This window comes from Phaethon aethereus, assembly GCF_964289735.1.
Source record: "Phaethon aethereus genome assembly, chromosome: Z".
Lineage (NCBI taxonomy): Eukaryota > Metazoa > Chordata > Aves > Phaethontiformes > Phaethontidae > Phaethon > Phaethon aethereus.
In genome coordinates this window covers 32,550,865-32,571,455 of record NC_138577.1, presented here as the reverse complement: position 1 = coordinate 32,571,455, position 20,591 = coordinate 32,550,865, and the positions used below count along the sequence as shown (strand labels likewise).

The 20,591-nt window shown below is 42.2% G+C and overlaps 1 protein-coding gene across 1 annotated transcript in view; it reads right to left on the bottom strand.

Moving 5' to 3' along the window:
• The window catches only part of SLC1A1 (solute carrier family 1 member 1), a gene marked incomplete at both ends in the record, with an annotated part of 54,238 nt that extends 34,095 nt beyond the window's left edge, over positions 1–20,143 (bottom strand). Inside the window, 2 exons of the mRNA XM_082013793.1 lie at positions 4,727–4,867; positions 20,053–20,143. Of these exons, the coding sequence (XP_081869919.1) occupies positions 4,727–4,867; positions 20,053–20,143 (232 nt within the window). The remainder of the gene's footprint in view (positions 1–4,726; positions 4,868–20,052) is intronic.
• Between the last annotated feature and the right edge of the window lie 448 nt (positions 20,144–20,591).

Here is a 20,591-nt window from a genome sequence, read left to right as displayed (position 1 = left end):
GTCAGTGGAAAAATTCCACAAATTGCAATTCATCCGCTATGTAAAATACGTATGTAAACAATGCCTTCTCTCTTTTGCACTCTGAGGAACAGAATTTGTGAAAGAAAACCACATTCTACAAAGCCCTCCACTTAACCAAAGCAGGATAATTTTGCCTTTTCAATTTGAAAATAGGCTAAGTGTGTTCCTGCTCTAACTGCAGAAGTTAGTGAGAGTTTTTCCACTAAGACAGGACTTCCCCCAACAAGCTAAAATGACTAATAGTTTAAATTTTGCAAAAACTCCTGGAAGCTCAAGGAGCGATTCCTACCATCACTGTCTTTCCTGTGGGCTTGATTTATATCATTATGTCCAAATGGACAGGGATCTGGTCATGAGACATCTATTTGTACACAGCTCACTGTCTCAAAACCATATAAGTTGATATTTTTCAGGATGTGACATTACCTTTTAAGACATTCTAATCCTAAAAAAGGAAACTACAGATTGTATCTTCAATAACATCTTGGTGATTCTTGTGCAAAAATGTTACCAGTCACCAAAATCCAGTATTTTCATATGACATACATTCACACAATAGCCTCCTGTAGGCATCAAAATTTCCTAGATGCCTTTGGACCCAGCACCAGGGTCTGGTTACTATTATGCACCAAACGAGCCGTTACAATTGTCTCTGTGCACACTCTTAGCAGCAGCAAAGGCACAATAACATGACTTAATGTTTAACTTTCTCTCATGGTGAGAAGAGGTAGCATCCCCTCAGCTTATGAACTAAAAAGACAGTCACTCAGGCCCAGCTGATGTGTTGTCACAAGTTCTACTGTAGTAACTTCATATATATAGGGACCCTAAAAGTCTGCCACTGAGCATGTGACAGCTGTGACAGACATAGGTCTGACAGCTGTGATCACTGGATATAAGCCCCACAGGGGTCTGCATAATATGCAAATCCTGAGGAAGTGCACATACTTGGAACATATCTGGTCCCACCAAGGACAGCCAGCATGCAGGTTGTGGTGCTATCTTTGCATGTCCTGCATTTAGTCAATATTCATGAGGTTACTTTTGAGGAAAATACTTTTGTGTCTCATTCCAGGGAAGGTTCACATCCAAATGCAGAGAGGTGTGTCCTTGCCACTAACAGTGAGTTCCTGTCTTGTTTACAGACATAGCTGAAGACACATCCTGGATCCTCATTAATATCTCCTTGTTCCATTCTTTACAGTATTTTTTGAAAGTGTGAGTTTTGCTTTGGCACTAAAATTCAGAATTGCAGAGGTCATGTTGTCTACCTTGACTTTAGTACGGCTTTTGACACTGTCTCCCATAACATCCGCACAGAAAAACTGACAAAGTACAGGTTAGATAATTGCATTGTGAGGTGAATTGAAAACCGGCTGAATGGCTAGGCCCAGAAAGTTGTGATCACAAGCACAAGTCCAGTTGGAGGCAAGTTACTACTGGTGTACCCCAGAGGTCACTTACTGGGGCCAAAACTGTTTACCATCTTCATCAATGACCCAGATGATGGGGCAGAATGCTCCCTCAGCAAGTTCACAGATGATACAAAACTGGGAGGAGTGACTGATACATGAGATGGTAACTGCTACTTAGAGATACCTGGATGGGCTGGAGAATTTGTCTGAGAGAAATCTCATAAAGATCAACAAAGATAAGTGCAAAGCCTTATATCAGGGGAGGAATACTGCAAGGCACCAGTATGTGCTGGAGGCTGACTGGCTGGAGAACAGCTCTGGAGAAAAGGACCTGAGGGTCCCGCTGGGCAGCAAGCTGACCATAAGACAGCAACATCTCATAGCAAAGGTGGCCAACAGCCTCCTGGGCAGCATTATGAAGGGCATTGCCAGCATGTGGAGGGAGGCGATCTTTCCCCTAAACACAACTCTGGTGAGGCCACACCTGGAGTATTGTGTCCAGTTCTGGATTCCCCAGCACAAGAAAGAGGTGGACTTACTGGAGTGAGTCCAGTGCAGGGCCACAAAGATGATGCAGGGATTGGAGCACCTCTCGCATAATGAGAGGCTGAGAGAGCTGGGACTGTTCAGCCAGGAGAAGAGAAGAGAGGGCTCAGGGGGATCTTATTCATGTATATAAATACCTGATTGGGTGGGAATGAAGAAGACAAAGCTCTTCTCAGTGGTGCCCAGACATAAGACAAGAGACAAAAGGCAAAAATCAAAAAACGTAAAATTTCATCTGAACAAGAAAACACTGTTTTACTGTGAGGCTGGTCAAACATGTTGCCCTGAGAGGTTGTGGAGTCTCCGTGCTTGAAGATACTCAAAACCTAACTCGACATGCTTCAGAGCAACCTACTCTAACTGATTGTGCTTGAGTGGGGGGGATTGGACTAGATGGACTCAAGAGGTCCTTTCCAACCTCAACTGTTCTGTATGACTCTGTGTGGAAAAAGGAAAATTTACTAGTGTGCCTTATGATTATACACAGGCCTACTTATTCAATTAAAATGTGCATTTCTGATGCTTGGAAGGTTACCATATGTCTTTTATAAGAGGCAAAATATCTCATCAACATCCTGATGAAGGATGCAGACGAGCCCTGAAAACCATCACGCATAGACATGCCTGGTTCATTTGCTTGCCATACATTTCAGCTTTACTTGCACACAGGCAGCTAGTGCTTTTGTCTTCAAGAGCAGCAAAGCTCTACATATTATTTCAAAGAGCTTTTGTTCATCACTCTTGTTTCCTTTTTCTTGCCTAAAAACCTAACATAGAAGCATAGAAAAAACAAGTCCTTCTTTTCTATGTAAATTGGGTATACCAAAGTCAGAATCAGAGCGTCTAATTCTCATTTCTGTGTATGGATTTAACTCCTGCAGTCTGCAATTTTTAAAATCCAAGCTCACGTTAGAAGTTACAAATGCAGTTTACTCATACTGGAATGTCAGACATTAAATAGCAGCACAATATTTTTAACAGCATGATTCTTTCTTCCCCTTGCAAGTGCTGGACAGGGATATGTTTAATAAATAATTAATTTCTTAGTTATCCTAATTATATAATTTATTTCTAAAGACACAGGTCCAGCTTCACTCACAAATAAAACCTTGTTTGAAAAAAGAAATGTATTAGTCTTATCTTGTTTTTTCCTGGATCTCCTATTACAGACTCAAGTTCAATACGATAAAAGTAGAGCTCAGTTTTCCTTTGCTTTTTGTCTCATTTCCTCCTCAATATAAAAATGCTGCTGTCCTGTCTATTAATTAAGACACCAAGCCCTTTTTATTTATCTTTCTGTTCTTCTCTCCTTTACATACTAACAAGTGTTTAATCTCCCTTCATTCCTTTGGAGACAGCCTTGACTGTTTTCTGCCGCCATTTCTCACTCTGCCTCTTGCAGCTTTCCTTTCTGGATGTCTCCATCTTGCAGCACTTGACATTCTCTCCATTTCAATTCCAACACTGGGTTCCTGTCACCCTGCATTACAGATATGCCCCAAAGGTCTTGGCAGCTTCCCTCAGGCTCTTGCTGTCATAGGCCCACTTTGGGGTGCACTGCTGAAATTAGTGATATTTTTAGCCATGAACTTTGAGGAGCTTGGGAGTTTGTATTCAATATCCAGTTCTTGAAAGCACTTTGATAGCATGGTTGAAATCCCCTTTTCATTCTCTTATCACAACACACTCTCTTTTCTGAAGTCAAATGTCTGATGTATTTCCAAGACCATCCAACCAAACAACAAACACCTGGACATGAATACATTCCCAAAATAGAGGCTTTGTGGAGGTGAAAGGGGACAGTATAGTAACAAATGTGTCCTGATTCATTGTAAGAAGCTACAAGAAAATAGACACAACCCTTGTTCCCTCAATAAAGGCATAAAGAATGAAGACAAGTTTGTTTGGCTTTCTTTACACTTTTTTTTTTTCCCCCCTGAAAGGCTATTTGACATCCAGTTCTGCTTCTTCACTTTGGGCTCACTCCGGAAAATCTTTCCAAATCTTTCCTACTGGGTGAGATGTTAGCAAATTGTAGCATGCCATGGCGGGGTTCCAGCCAATGGCTTGCTTGCTTCTTACAAAAGAGGGAAGCTTTCCTCTTCTTTCCATAACCCCTTCCTAGCCACACAGTCTCCCTCCCCACTCTCTTGCACTTCCCCAAAACTCCTTTGAACCACGCATACCAAACTGATTTTTTTTTTTCCTAATTTATGGTTTTCTGTCATGTCAGTGAATTGAATGGACTCTCAGAAGGATTCAGCAAATGCTAGAGGTCATGGAAAGTACCTCATGGGAGTTTGTTGGAACCAGGGAAGAGTAGGTCAGGAATCTCCTCTTTTTATGACAGTAAGCTATGAGATCAGCTCTCCCTTTCTTGTGAAATGGCAGCATGAGACTACTTACAACAGTTAACTCTATACCTGAGAGTATGCAGTTTCAGCTTTGGGCTTGCAATCTGCAACTGTTTAATCCACTCTTGAACACAGGGAGAAAGAGTTACAAGAATCTCTAAACACGTAAGTTATTATCTCACAGCTCTTTGTAACTTAATTACCTGACAATGGTGATAATCCTTCCAAATCCACTCTCACTGCGTATAAAAAAAGCTTAATCTAAATGTATGCAGTCTATACTCTTCATTATAGAGTTCCACCAAACTGTTTTTAAAGGTTATTTCTTTTAGAAAGAAAGCTAAACCATGGTGATAATCTCATCAGATAACCGTACATTTTCAGTCATACCTGTGATCATACTTGATATGATTAACGGCAGAATGATAAGTTTGAGCATTCTCATCAGCACTTCTCCAGGAAAGGAAAAGTAGAATTTATCCAGGTTAGACAGTTTGCCATATTCCCGAACCAGCATGCCGACTCCAATACCTAAAAGGCACATAAAAAATGTGACACAAATTAGCAGTAATTTAGAGTAGAAACATAGGGAAAGGGGAGGAAAAATAGAAGAAAACCAGTAAAACAAAAAGAGCGAGCAATAGACACATTTTTACAGTCATGGTGGAGTTTCTAAAGCAAATTAGATATGTTTCCTTTTCTGTTATGTATACTGATGATAGGCACAGTAATAACACATATAATTCTGAGCTTGGAGGATGTCTTTAGGTATGTCTTTGGAAAAAGCTGGATTATGCCTTCTGATTATCAGTCCAGTCCAGCAGTGACTTTTTACCTGCTTTCACTAGCTCTAGAAGACCCATAACTGTCATTAAAAAAATCAGTATAATATATAAACACTACCAAACATTAAAGAAAGAAAATGATATGATATAAATATTTTAGATAATTTGTATTGGTGAAAATATGTCTACTCAGCAGCAATACTTTCAGTAATTGCTGCTTTACATAGAAAAGAGTGTGACTACAATCACTAAATTAATTTAATAATTGCCAGGAAATGGATCAACAAAAACATACTCTGTATATTTCACATTCATTCCACTACATAACCTATCTATGAAACACCAGACTATAAGCATAATCAGTGACTGAGCATGGCACAAGACACCTTCATACTTCCTCTTATCTTTGTATTAAATGAATTATCAGATAGTTCTAGCTTCTGAGACAAATCACACATATGAGTTCTACCAAAAGAAAGTAAATCATAGGCCAAAAGACAAATTTCTTCAGTTTGACAGGCAATACCATTATTTTCTATTTCAACATGATCTTCAAATGAAAATCACTGGTATGGGAAAAGTGTTCATCAGTGTTTAGAAAGCATTATGACTGTTGTTTCACATATGAACTTTGTAATGCTTCATTCCTGGATAAATTGAGTCTCAAGAGACCCAATTTCCAACTGGATTCAGTGAGAGACACAGCAAATGAGAACCCTCATTACCCACTGAGTGCTGAAAGGTCTTATTCATATGAATAACCTCACTGAAGTTAATGGAATTATTTACACCCCCTGGTATGTTAGTGACATCAGTGGTGTGTATTTTGCAGCAGAATTGTTACAATAGCACATGAAGGTGCCACCAGTTTACCTTTACCAGCCTCAGTGGCTCATGTAAAGTTGCAGGGTCCCAGAAAAGCTGCTAGGGCCCAAGCCAAATGCCCCTCTTCCTCCAGTTTTATTTCTGATGAGGCATAAGAAATATGTGCCATATGGCATAAGAAAAAATGCCTTAAATCTAAGGCATTTAAGATACATGTTGCTCAAGAAGCTGGTGTAAAGTTTGACTAAACAGGCTTATAGGATACCTTCCTTATTTTCAGAGATTAAAGCTGTGGATGCAGAAAATATCAACAGGTTCAAAATCAGATTTAGGCAAAACCACAGACCGATGGTCCACTGCTGATACTGAAGGAGATAAACAGAGATCCCATATGCAGTTCTCTACTCAGGAAGAAACCCATTAACATTCACTTGTAGTAAGTAAGGATTTTTGCAAAAATCTTTCCTAAAGATTCACCATGGCTGTGTTTTGTACTAGTTCACACTCTATCTTGATGTTAGTTAATGCAGAAATGTAAACTAGCTGTTAACCTTCACTGAATTTGCCTCTGAGAGCACAAAAATATAATGAACCATCTGTTCTGTGCTCTATTTGCACCTGCAAAAACAAGCTGAAAGAAAATAGAGGCAGATTATAAACTTTAATAGAGAGATGGAAAAAGAGCAAGTTAACCTTTCAGGCAAGTACTGAAACTTGCAACTACTAAGATTTCTGATTTAGGTGTCATCTGTGCCAGTGAACATGGACAGCTTAAATTCCTTGTAACAATCTTGATTCTTAATAGCCTTGAAGATACTTGCTGTATTATCTAAATGCCCCTGATCAGTGAATATAAGACACAATGATCTCTACTTCTAATCTACTGACTGAACTAAATCTGTTGAAAATAATGAGCCTGCACTTCAAGATAAGCCCAAGCAAGATAAAACTCTTGTTTCTAAAATGGTTACATGTATTGAAATAAGTTCCTAAGGCTTTGATCCTGAAAACACCGGTGTAAATAGCTGAATCTAAGCATACAGGTAATCTCCATGTGTTCAGACTATTCACACAACTTAGGGTAGGCATATGCTTAAATTGCAGCGTGACTAGACTGCAAGTTTATTAAAAGTTGTGTAATGTCACTTTACATTGAGCAGATGTGACTAGGACATGTTTTAGACATGTGCCTTTCACTCATGATGGTGGTGACCGTCATGTTTGACCAGCTTGGAAGTTTGATCATTGTACATTTAGCAGGAATACTAGCAGGTAGACAGATTCACCCTCATTTTCATTCTTCAGAGTACTCTTTTCCACTTCTTTGGATTTCACTACAAAAAAATTCCAAAGTGCTGTCAAAATTTTAGCAGGGTTTCCTTAAGCTTTTTCACGTACATATTTATATTTGCCTGATTTTTTTTTTTGTGAGGATATTATTTATCTAGTGGCAATAACTAAGAATAGACTTCCTTATTCCAACAATCCCTTGAAATTACATTATAGCTCTCACTTCCTTGTTCATGTTATTCCTTTACCAGACAGAGCACTTACATCCATATTAACTTGTGTAGTATGCCACAATACCGTAAAAAGCAGCTACCTTTTAACTGGAGCTAGCATCTAGCATATGCTACTTGAATTTAGCATGGGAATAAAGGAATAAATTTGATTTTGTAATAACAAGAGAAGGTTAGAAAGTTAGCAGAACACATTTATTTTTGTACTGGAAATGGACGTATATAGAACTTTTTGATCCTCACTCCAATAACCGAGTTCAACTGGAATTTTCTTCCTGGGAATTATAATGCACAGAAAGAAGTGTGGCCCAGTATAAAACTATTTCACATGGTCTCTAGTGCTCTTAACATCACATTGACTACAGCAGCCCTAAGCAAGTACAGATGAAAGTCTTATAAAATGTTAATTTCTCTATATGAATGCTACTGATACTCCACTATTTCTGAAATTAATTCTTATGTGTGCAATTATTTCTAACAACCACAAAATATGCTATAGTAGGCAAAGCCTCTACTATATATTAGGATTTTTCTTTTCTTTTAATGTCTCTTTTTCATTTATGGGGTAATGTACTTCTGCTTTTTTTAAAAGAGTAAACCAACACTTTCCCTGCTTACCCTCTTTTCCCTCAGTTTCAACCACTCCACCTTTCATCTTGTCCATGCTAAATTGTTTTTCTTTCCTTTCCATCCCCTCTCCTTGCTTCTCCTTCTTGCCCACACAGCTAAGTTAGGTTATGATTTTTACCACAGGAGCAATCCTCTACTTATAGCTCAGTGGCATGTACTGCACAAGGTCCAGATATCTGCAAGATTGGGCAGAAGGGAAAAATGAAGGTGGAAAAACCAGTACAATCCCATGTCTTTAATTTCATTTTCTAAGGCAAATATCTCCTTGCAACTGTGCATAGTACAGCACGTGCTACAGCACAGTTTCTACATTTCCTCCCCCAACAGCCACTGACATGGAAAGTGAAAGGTGCAGTTTGGGTCCCTGGGACTGCAACCCACGAAAAGGCCACAGGACATTTCTCTTGTCTGACCCTACATGAAACAGCACACGCCTTGACGCCTTTGCACTACTCTCCCAGGCAGCACATAGTCTTTTCACAAGCTTGGTAACAGACAGAAAATCCTTCAAAGACAGGCTGTAAATGCAGGACTGAAAGAAGTGAGGGGTGACAGTGAGAAGAACAAAAGAATAAAAACAGAGGAGAAGAAAATCGTGGAAAATGAGCATACCAAGAGAAATCTGTTGGCAGTCATCTTTCAGGCAGTCCCAGGAGTCCCAGCATAAAGAGCTAGAGGGAATACATGCTTCCTCTGTACGGGATGACCCATTTTTTGTTGTGTTACCCAGGGAAAGGGGAGCAGGAAGTACTGCAAGGGGATAGCACCTGCGACTGGCTGCACTGCATGCAGCACTCGATCCATCCATCACATCTGCCAAGCCTGAGGCTTTCCAGTACCTAGGAGATGGTGGCTGTCTGTAAATAGGTGGCAGAACCAGTCTGGCCTGTGTATGTGTGTGTAGTGAGTGAACCGCAGAAATTAGGTAAAACGTGTCTTGGAGGACCATTATGTTGTAGGTTCTGCATATCTGCAAAGCTAACTCTGTGACATTTGAGTAACTGGTGAACACTCATTTATCACAATCTGCCCTACACCTAGAGTCTGTCTTTGTGCATATTGCTGTTGTTTCTGAAATGTTGTCTAAGGAAAAACATAAATTATTTGCATGGGAACAGCTGTAGGACTACTACATTTTTCTTAAGTACTGTGCTGCACTTCCTGGCACAGGTTTGAAAACGAGTAAGAAAAGAAACACACACCATGTTCAAACAAATTCCGTAATCTCTGGGCTCATCTATACTAGCATACATGGGAAGTGTCACAGATTGTCCTACAGCTATTGTAAACTTGTAAAAATGTGCTGTCTTCTCAGCAGCGACCTGAGCAACCAAATGTGGAGACAATACAATTTTTAGGGAGTGATGGTTAAATCCTGAAGGCTTTTTTGTATAATTATGTGGGGTCAACACAATTCATATATTGAATTTGAAAACCCAGAACCCTGAGTAACTGAATCTGTTCAGGACATGCAGTATGAAGTGACTGTAGTTACTTGCTTTAAATCATCACTGTTGTGGCTTAGATGCTCTTCAGAACCTGATTACACCTTTGATAACAAGACAGCATGATACTATGCACCTTTACTTTATTTACCTTTACTCACAGGTAAAACAACTAATGATTTAGAAATAAATAACTGAAGTCAACACATAGACACACCTAGTCCTATTTCTCACTGAAAGAAAATATAAACCAGAAAAAATTGGTGTGTAATAGGCAGGACTCCCTAACCCACTATTTTCACTCATGGATGACAACACTGGTATGGGATCCTCGGTGTTAACTGGCAGTGAGTTTTCACTCTACCAGACACTGCAGAAACAGCACATCACCTTCAACTCCTGCTGACCTTATTATAAGAATGAATCATAAACATAATGAGAAAAGAAATCCAGCATATATTCCTGGAGAACAAATAATCTGTTTTGTAAAATTATCTGTTTTGAATTATACCATGTCCCTCTCTGAAAAAAGTTGTGGTAATTATTTTTCCTGTTTTCATATAATTCCAGCATGTAGAAACTCCTTTTCACTGGAGCAGAGTTACTGATTCTGGCTGACACTGATAGACACTGGGGGAAAGATAGGAATTTTGTTTTGATATGGCACTGAAAGAACTAAAAACGTGGGCACACCTCGTGGTTCAAACCTGATATTATTTAATTGTACTGCAGCAACATGGATTGTGCTATTAACAAAGTGATTAAGCTTGTAGTAATTTCAGATGATATGTGGTTCATGTGACAGACTAAAATACAATTACTTCTATCATATTGGTGGTTCCTAATTGAATTACCTTTACAGCAGATGATTCATGGTACTGAAAAGGCTGGCAAACAAAGTTCACTGTCTTGATTTGAGACACAATACAAAACATTCAATATAAACATGTCAAATTGCAGCAAAGGTAGGCAAGCTTTTTGCAGCCTGTGATACAGTCTAAGTCCTCTTGTAATATTTTATAAAATCTTTTTTTTCCTGCTCTCTAGAGAGTTTTCTCTATCACTGGCTGTCTCTTAACTACAAAGAAAGACACAGTGGAAACTACAAAACACTAAAATAGAGGGTGTAGAAGAAATACTTACTTATAATAATACATATACACTTATTATTTCAGCTTATTAATACTTATACACTTATTATTTCAGCTTATTAATTCAGCTATCTTTGGACTATTTTAAATACTTTCTAATGTTATGCATTTCACTGTTTTACACTGTACCTGACAATTAATATTCCTTCTAATAAGCTTACTGATGTTGACTGAAAAAACCAAGATTCTTAGAAAACTGCAGGCAACTACAGAGGTAGGATTTAGAGTCTCTGGGGTATAATTGCATGGCAACTGATCATAACTCTCTGGATGCTGGTGTTGCCCAGACTACCAGCTTGCTTACAAAGATATGTGAAGGGAAGTCCTCTCAGAAATCTTCCAGAAGAAGAAAGTTCACAAGTCAGATCTTGGTCTACTGAAAATTATTTAGTAGGAATGTATTGGAGGAAGGTGTGCTCATTCCTGGGCTGTGGTGAGACCCGCTGTGTTCTCCCTCTGATTAACCTGTTGAGGGTGTGGCAGTGGTAAATTCCTTCACACAAATGACACACTGTCATCTGACTGCAGTGTGAGGAAAGTTCGAGTGGACAGTGACTCCCTGTGATGGACTTTCAGGAATGAAGGCAAGGTGGAGCACTGGCCAGAGGGGTAAAAACCAGCTTCTCCATCGTGGGGTTCTCCCCTTACTCACAGCGTGTGTGAAGGCTGCTGCAACCATGTAACTCCTGCTACCTCCTGTGCCGCGGGAGCCGGAGCCTGTAGCAGGGCTGATAACACAGAGCAGCCTGTCACAGCCACTGATAACACAAAGCGGCCTCTCTGCAATGCAGCCCTGCACAGGACCCACCGCACCCTTAGTCAAACCAAGGGCAGTTATTTCATTCATCCAGGAAAAGGGAAATAATGGCCATTCTCCTGGGACTATGAGTGACCACAGCTCTGCTGGCCCAGAATGGCAACGTGCAGATGGCTAAGCAGTTTGATCATTTAAGAGTGTCTCCTATTGGACACTTAGTTTCCTCTCATTTATCTAAATATGCTGTAGATTAATTTCATGTGTACATATCTTCCAAATATTGTCAGCAGGCAGATGTAACTTCTGTCTGAGAAAGCCAAGATAAAAGAAGACAGTTGAAGGAAAGAAAGAACTTTTATGATCATGCTTCACCTGTATATGTATCTCAGTACACTAGCAAGAACTGCTGTAGAGAACCTGCCCATAGGAACAGTCCATTAACATACAGAAGAAACAGGGGTGTGTTGTTGAAGAATTCATTCCTTGGTTAGTCCTTAACTCTGTTAAGATAAATTAAGTCGTATCAGAGATACAATTTGCCTCTTACACAGCTTTTCAGCAAACTCGGTTACTCATTAGATTTGTGAAGCTAAGTACAGTACTTACAATTTTAACATAATAAACACCATATTATCAAGATTATGTCATAAATTAAGTAACCTGGGGAAAATGACAGTTCTTTCCCAGCAGCTACACAACCTACATTTCCTCATGAATTTGCATGTGTTCTGGTGAAAGCACCTGTTCTGTTGGGAAATACTGTGTGAAACTCATTAAGGCTTCAGGAAAAGTGAACTTGAACTGGAACACATGCAAAGAAGAACTGTAGGGTGATGAAAAGAATTAAGGGTGTACCTTCTGAAAGGAAATTAAAGAGTTTGGTTTGTCCAACTGGGATGAGTGAGCTAGAAATACAGAAAATGGTTGAACAGCAGAAAAAGAGCAATGTTTTAACAAATGGATGCATATTGAACCTGAATACATTTAGACTGGAAATTGTAAGGCTTTCAACAATCAGACTGATGAATATAGCTTCCTAGGAGGACGTGCAGCACCGAGAAACCTACCCAGCTTTAAGGTGGAGCATGGTATGTTACAGAAATGATGCAACCTGAAGCAGAACTGATAACCCAGGAGGTATCTTTCTATCTCATATTCCTGTGTTTTACAGTAAAATTGAAATGTAACATGACAATGGTAACTCACCCTTTTTCTTTGCATACCTTCCCCATGACCCCTTTCAGCTGTCACTTCTAAAACCACTACCATTCTCCTTCACCCCACCCATCTGTAACTTGGGAATCTTCTTTAACTATGACCTGTCTCCTCTGTAGTCAACCAGACATGTCTTTTTGCTTCCTCCATGTCCCCAAATCCATTCAATTTTATAAAATAGTGCTTTCATTTGGACCCCTTTTGTCACTCATTTCAGACACTGTCATGTCCAGTTCTGGTGTTCCTAGTGTCTAACGTTTTGCTTACATGGCCTAACATATTACAACATCAATGGCACCATTCCCATGCCACCCAAAAAATTAGAGCTTCTCGTCCTTTCTTGTAAAAGCTCCATGATCTTCTGTTTTCTTTCCACAACATTTGCTTTCCATCCCAAAGTTGTATGAGCACCTTTGTGCATTCTGTATAGCCCAAGAGGTATTATCTCAGTAGTGGACATCAGGAAAAACATACATTCATTTAAGACCCCTGAAACGCATGAGAAACTAAAATGGTTAGCAACAGTATAAGAAAGTTGAAAGGTTAGTAATTGGGAATATCTGCCAGATTCTGACCCCTGTTACAGCTTCTGATTTAAACTGTGATGAGAGGAAACGACAGTAAACAGGACATACTGTTCTAGCTATCTCCTTGCTGGAAAGGCAGTTGAATGATTCTGACTGTAATAAATTGAGATAAGCAGCCAGAAAGGCAATTTAGTGGAAACTAAAGGGAGACAGATAGTGACATGCAGAAACATCATTATTCTGAAACTAATGAAGACAACAAACTGTTGTCTCAAATCAGAGATATGACCTAGAAAACTAGTTCAGTTAAGCAAGGCCAGGTTGTTTGTGGTTCCAAAAGCATGAAAGGACCATGAAATAGGTGTTTTGCAATATACTGTGAAAATACTTAGATTATATATCATCCATGGAAATTGTTATCAGGTCACATTTAATCTTCTGGCATGCTATTGGGTTGTCATAGAATGTGCAACATGTGGAACAATGGTAGACAGAAAAATGAACCTGGAACACTAAATCCAATACAGCCCTGATCTTCAGCATTATGTATGATACAAACATGATCTCTCAGCATGAGTACTGTTGTGGCGCCATAAGTAAGAATGCCTTCCACAAATCCTATGAGGCTTTTGTAAAAAAAAAAAAAAAAAAAAAAAGTAAGTTTGCAAGCAGTGCAAGTATTGTTTGTGAGTAGTGTCAACCTGAACACTAGCTATTTGTTGGGATATATAAGAAGAAAGTGTCTTTATGCTTTGTTAAGATGTAAACAGAAAAGAAAAAATATTTTTGTGATTACATTGTAGTATTTTCCCTTAAATAATAATGGAAAATTGGAAATGGTAAATGGTTTTGCTGGTATTAATACTCTGTTACTGTTTCAAATGGAAAGAAATATTTTATTGATTTTGGTAGCTTGGGGGCTTTGTAGAGTGTAAATTGACCATAGGCTGACTCCTTCTAATGTAAAAGTTCAGCTCTAGTGACAGTTTCACGTCATTCACATAAAGTGAAACCCAGGCTTTATGTTAAAACAAGACACAAAATACATGGAAAATAGGCTAGCACTTTACACGCCAGAAGAACAAATAAAAATTACGTTTTCTTTGCTTCAAAACATCTCAAAAGCAAAAGAGGCACCATGCTTAACTTCAGTTATCTTTGGTTTCTTTTGTTGGCTGAGTTTCTGGCTCAAACCATCTTTGATCCTCAGTAGTATGTGAAACTCTCAGATGAAACTGTTAGCCATTCAACATTTTACTTTCTGTCTTCAAAATTAAATTCAGCCAGCGTTTCACACATTCCTGAATAGATTCCATCCTGTATTGAACTGTATGCAGAGTCTTCTGTTAAATTCCCATGCTACCACAATTGATTCAGGATGTCTGGTCTTCACTTGTTATAAATTCCAAATTAATAAAATGTTATGTTTCAGAACTCAAGAAGAAATCAGATGTTTTCTTTGCAACTATACTTGTCAGAAACCAACCAGGTAATAATTCCTTACTTTAGTATATTCCCTTTAATTTTTTTCCTGCTGTGAAGAGCTCTGGTTTTACTAGTGTGCTTGAAGAGGCAATTAATCTGCTTTGTTGTTTGTAGCCTTCACACTTATTGTGCAAGCAAAGAGAAATAGTACCAAAGACAGCCTAAACTAAGCTAAAAGATCACTTTTTGGTAAAGGTAGGGGTCAGTGGAAATGTAAAACAGTGAAGCCTTACTCCATATCCAGACGGGCTTTTTATTTTTAAATTACACTTGTTGGAGACAGAAACAACTTACTGGGAGAAACTGAAAGACTTTATAGGCTTATGTGGTTTAGAGGCTTCAGGCTACATTTGCAAAGGAAACTTCCCACCCTCAGGAATATGGTGAGCTCCCTGGATTCAGAGTGGCCTTCTGAGGCTGTCAATAGAGTGACATGTTACTAATTATGCTGTTGTTATCTTTGCTGCCCTGCGAGACATTCATTCTTGTAAGGATGCACTGGTGTGCTTCCAGTAATGCTAGCATTGTGCTGACACTGCTCTGACATGGGTGGATTTTAAAGGAACTAGTGCTTTTAAAAGCAGCTGTCAAATCTGCTTGTATCTGATTACAGCACAAGCCTAGCCTCTCAGTTAGCAGGCGTGAATGCACTTGACAATTTTTTTTAAATACAGACTTGTGAACAAAAGGTATTCTTATAGGGAGATATTACTACTTAATACTATAATATAAAATAATAATTTTCATTAAAATTAAAAATAATAAAATTTTGGCATATGCACTGCTGGGCTGACATCATAAAGCACAAAACAGAAGCTCCAGCAGCTGCTGCACTCACCAAATCCTGGCATATAGCTATAGCTGCACCACTCAAAGTTTCTGCAATGCTGGTGTTACAGGTAGGAAGCATGTATATTTTAATCTCGCTCTCAAATGCAGGGTCTGATGCAGCTGGAGGTCTGACGCTAGCCTCACTCTTCCAACAAGGCAACTGCCCAAGCAAGGCGTCTGATCCTGCAGAGACTGAATAAACTGCCCTTCGCTCCAGAGGTGCAGAAATCAGCCATGCAGGCACGCTAGAGACGTCCACCCACCCGCTCCCTCTCTCGGTCACTTCACCGCCGCCTGCCACCACCGCGCCCAGAACCCCGGTTCCCGCACCTCGGCGTTTCCCGCGTTCTCCGGCCGGGCTGCGGCCGGGCGGCCCGCGCACCACCTCGGACAGCTCCCGCCGCCCCGCCCCGCCCCCGCGGCGGTGACGGGGAGGCCGCGTTTCGCTGACGATCCGAGGCGCGGCGCGCCCGTACGTGAGCGGGGCGGGCGCGGGCGTTAACGGCAGGGCGCAGAAATGCTCATCGCTGCCTCAGGCAGAAGCAGCATTTCTACACCTCTGATACACGTGGTCTGCGGCCGGCTGGAGAACGCGTACCTGCCATTCACAGTCTTGTCCCCGGTGGCTGCATCAAGCTAAATACTGCATTTCTCATATCCTCCTCATGAATACCAGAACAACTTCCGTGTCCCACACATGTGCTGTTGAAAAAGGCCACCTTCAGAGACACAGGCTCACAAGGTATCGTAAGCCCTCAATTTGTTTAGGAAGTGACAGACAGACATCCAAGTCAGTGACAAACGAAAGTACTTGTAACCTGCAAATTTATGCAAACTGAACCCCTCAGAATCATGTTCCCCAACCACGGAACTATTACAAAAAGATATTGGTCTAATAGATTTGAAAAAAGTAAATATTAAAAAAAAATTGCAACCTATTTGCATATACTGAGTACGTAAAAAGATCTCTGCTTTAGTCTAGTGTGCTACTGCAACTCAATGCCTGAGACCATATGTACTCAAATCACTTACACTTTTGTTTCCACTGGAAGAAAAAAGCTGTTCTGCTGAAGAATTGCTGATAGGCTATGACCCGCACACTAATGAGTAAGTATTTACACATCACCATCCTTTTATCTTTGTCACTGGTTTGGTTGTGTTGCAGTGGTGACCTCTTAGAGACAAAATGATGATAAAAAATAGATGCTCTGTGAGAATCCTATGAAGCGTGACTTAAACTCTCCCTTTGCAATTGCCCTGCGGAAACCTGTTTCAGGGGGAGTAAATTTCAGAAATATTTCTGGTTCATTTTGACTTGATTGTACAAACTGGAAGCAATATAACTTTCTTTACTGAACGCTGAAGAGGCACTTGCAGTTAGTTGACTTTTAAACTGCTTTTGTTAGCTCAGCTACTTTCAGCTCAGTAAGGAGCAAAAAGATGCCAGATAACCCTGCTTTTGTAGTTACCTACGTGAGGCTGCTACTCTTCTGCCCCTCCGTCTCCTAGAGAAGGGAAGGAGATGGGGAGGTGCAGATGAGCCCAAACCTCACCTCTGAGTCACTGCAAGCCCTAAGTGTGCACTAAGAACGGATGAACGATGAACTGGCTTCTCAGGGCCTAGTTCAAATCAGGCAAATCTATCACTGAAATTATACAAACTGCAAGCCTCAGAAGTATCCCTGAATCTGAAATTCAGTCAATTCCAGGCTCCAGATCTGAGTTCACAGATCTCCCCACATTGGTTTGGTGGTCTGAAACAGAACCTCTACTGAGGTAAGAAAAATAATCTCTTTGAGTCCTGAGTTTTGTTTTCTTTAAATAATACATGCAGGTGTTTTCAGCAAAAAGGTGTAACGTTCTTAAGACATTTTCTGTACAGATTTTACATAACCCCTCCCAACTGCTATAAGAGAAGTTACAATGTTTTTTTAAAATGTAAATGACAGACAAATGATTGAACGCTTCAAATATAACACAAAAAAAACCCCTTACTCTTTCCTTTTCTTGAAGGTAAAAGTGTTTGGAATTCTGAGGGATTTCTGTCTGTTTCTGTCTCCTCTGCTCAGAGATGGGCACAAGTAATCAGGAAAACTTTTCAGCTTAGTAAGGGTACTCGCAAAGGTAAGCATATCTCACTCAGATGCAGAACATGGCTCTAATAATAATCAGCAAAAATCATGATTCCATATGATAGTGCTGGAATATCAGGCACTTTGCAGCACAACTGGACAGCTTTCACAGTAGATTTCCACAGCTTGCTGCACTTGGTATTTCCCCACTTGGTATTTCCCCTCCTCCCCCATGCATAGTTTCCTGAAAAGTCTAAATGTATTTTCTGCTTTCAAAATGATAAGTGATATTCTTCTGTTCATGAGTGCTAAATTGTTCCTCCAAACCAAGTCAATTAATAAACCTCAGAGAAATTTCTTGGTGTATATTAAAAAAGAATATGTAAATTTAATTATGAAGGGTTTGTGGACTCCAGGTATATTATAAACATTCCTCAAGCTGTAATAAAAAGGTAACATACAATCCAACTGAGCCATTACTACAAGAGTTTCACTGTTCTCCTCATGTAACTTATTTCACCTCCAAGAAATATTGAAAATGCAGCAGATACATAGCTACTTACAAAATGTAATTTGGTCCAAAGCTCAAGGAATTTTTATGAAGACTCTCTTCGCCATATCACAGAGCTCCCCTGAGTTCTGGACTGTTAATTACAGTGTAGCAGGTAGAGAATATCCAAAGACACAGGAGGTATTTGGGTGTTGTTGCACTCTCACTGTGAATTCTCCCTGGGTATTAGGGGGATTAGCGTCAAATTGTCCCCACAGTTCCCATATCACCAGGCTCTGTGGCTCTCAGGGAAATCTCATCTCAGAATGATCAGCTTGTAGGATCACATCACACACTTCAGCTCTACCTACATTCATTGAAGATAATGAGAGGGAAATATTTCTTAACCACTTCTGCAATTGGGAACTAAGCATGTCAACTCATAGAAGTGTACCTGGCAGGAATGCATGAAAAAGCAACTGTACACTCACAAACACAGACACATACACATACTCCTCCACTTGTTACAGCCAGATTTTCAAAGCGAGCCCTTAGCACTTGGTACACAGAACTCACAAAAATCTGTCCGCTTAGTAAAGAGGTGAAAAAGAACTGAAATCTTCCAAATACTAAATGCGTGGAGGAAGACACACATGTATATGTAAGCACACCTCTGGCTACAGCTTATAAATAGCTGGGTGGAATTCCAAAAGAAAATTTTTCTCTTGAACAAACACGCACAGAAATAGGTATGTTCCAGGCAAAATCCAAACCAGCAGAAAAGTCATCTGAAAGAGACCCATCAAACAGCAAGTGCTGTTAATGAAATATTTAAAGCAATACTTCACTACAGGAGCAATAATGCGAAGGAAGCTCTGCTTGCTTAGCATCAAAATAATCACCAGGAGAAAATGAAAAGGATGTGTGACTAGGGCCAAAATTATGTTCCATGGAAAAGTCTCTTTGGCCAAGTCATTTGACAGCTTCTCTTGATCCTTTTGCCCTGTTCTTAGTAAGATGGCATACCACTCATTTCCCCTCAGAAACTTCTCGGACAAGCAGAGGAGAAATCCTCCTATCTTTACAATGGCATCCCTGAACATCCCCCTGAAAGCTGGGTGGTATTGCCAAACTGTTCCAGTTGCATTGCTTGCTTGCGCCATCAGAAGCACCCCAAAGCCACTACCATCGCCCCCCTGCCCAGCAGCCTCCATCTCAGCGGGGCCCAACCTGCAGCCTAACCGAAGGCGCCCCGAGTCCCGCCTGCTCCCCCGTGGTCAGTCCCGACTGAGGCTGCCGCACCCCGCCCCAAGGTGTGCAAACGCGGCCCGGGGCACAGCCTGCCATGGGCCGGCCGGGGGGGGGCTGCAGCAGCCGGGCACGAGGGGCTCACAGTCACCCGGTGCACTTGCGGGTTTTTCGTAACACAGTTCTACCCCGCTGGTCACCACACCTTTGTCACACAGGCTGGAGGACGCAGGCGCGGTGGGAGGCCCGGTCCGGAGGGCCCCGGGCACCCCACGTCTCGGCACCCCGCTGCCGGCCTGATGGCTCGGGGGGCGGGGCGCTGCCCTTATCCACGCGAAACCCCTTTTTAGATCGGCCGCCACGGCACCGTGCCACTGCGGACCTGCTCTCCGCGGCCACGGTTACACGCGACGCCCCGACCGCGGAGCACCCCAAGCCGGCCTGTGCGCCGCCGGGCAGGGCAGCCGGCCGCCCTCGCCCGCCGTTAGAACCGTTAGCCTTCCACGGCTCCGGCGGCGGGCCGGATCAGGTGCCGCCGACCGCCCCGCCTCGCCCGGCCCCGTCCCGCGGCCGCGGAGCGCCCCTCGCTGGCCTTGCTCTGCTTTCTGCCGCGGGCCCCGGTCTGGCTCCGCGCCGGCCTTGCGACGGGCAGGGCCGTAACGTGCCAGGCAAGGCCGGGCGGGGGGCGGCGGCGCCGCAGTCCCTCCTTGCCGCCCGCCTTCCCCCGCGACTCACCCATCAGCACGGCGGCCACCGTGCTGAGCAGGAGCCAGTTCTTCCTCAGGAAGCCGGGGCAGCTGCATCCCTTCCTGTCCGCCTTCGCCATAGCTGGGGATGGCGGCGGCAGCGGGGTCGACGGGCCCGGGGCGCTCCACGCCGTGCGGAGCCGAGCCGAGCCGAGCCGAGCCGAGCGGCAACCGCCTGCCTGCCTTGCGCCGCGGTCTGCTGCGCGCTTACAGACGGGAGGCGGAGACCGTGCCCCTCACCTGGCAACGGGAGAGCTCGGCCCTCCGCCCGCCCCCCGGCACGCCCGCCCGCCCGCGCCGAGGCGCGCCCTCCGCCTCCCGGCCCGCCCAGCCTGCACGCGGGCTGAGGCCCGGCTGCCGGGCACCTCTCCTTGCTGGCCTTTCCCACATGCCCGCCATGGGGCACAGCGTCCTCCTGGGGACGGGGGAGGGCAGGGCTCCCCCGCCCTCTCCGCGGGGCCGCTGCCCGGAGCGCTTCACCGCTCGGACCCCACCAGCCGTGGGCCGCAGGGCAGGGTGAGGGGAGGA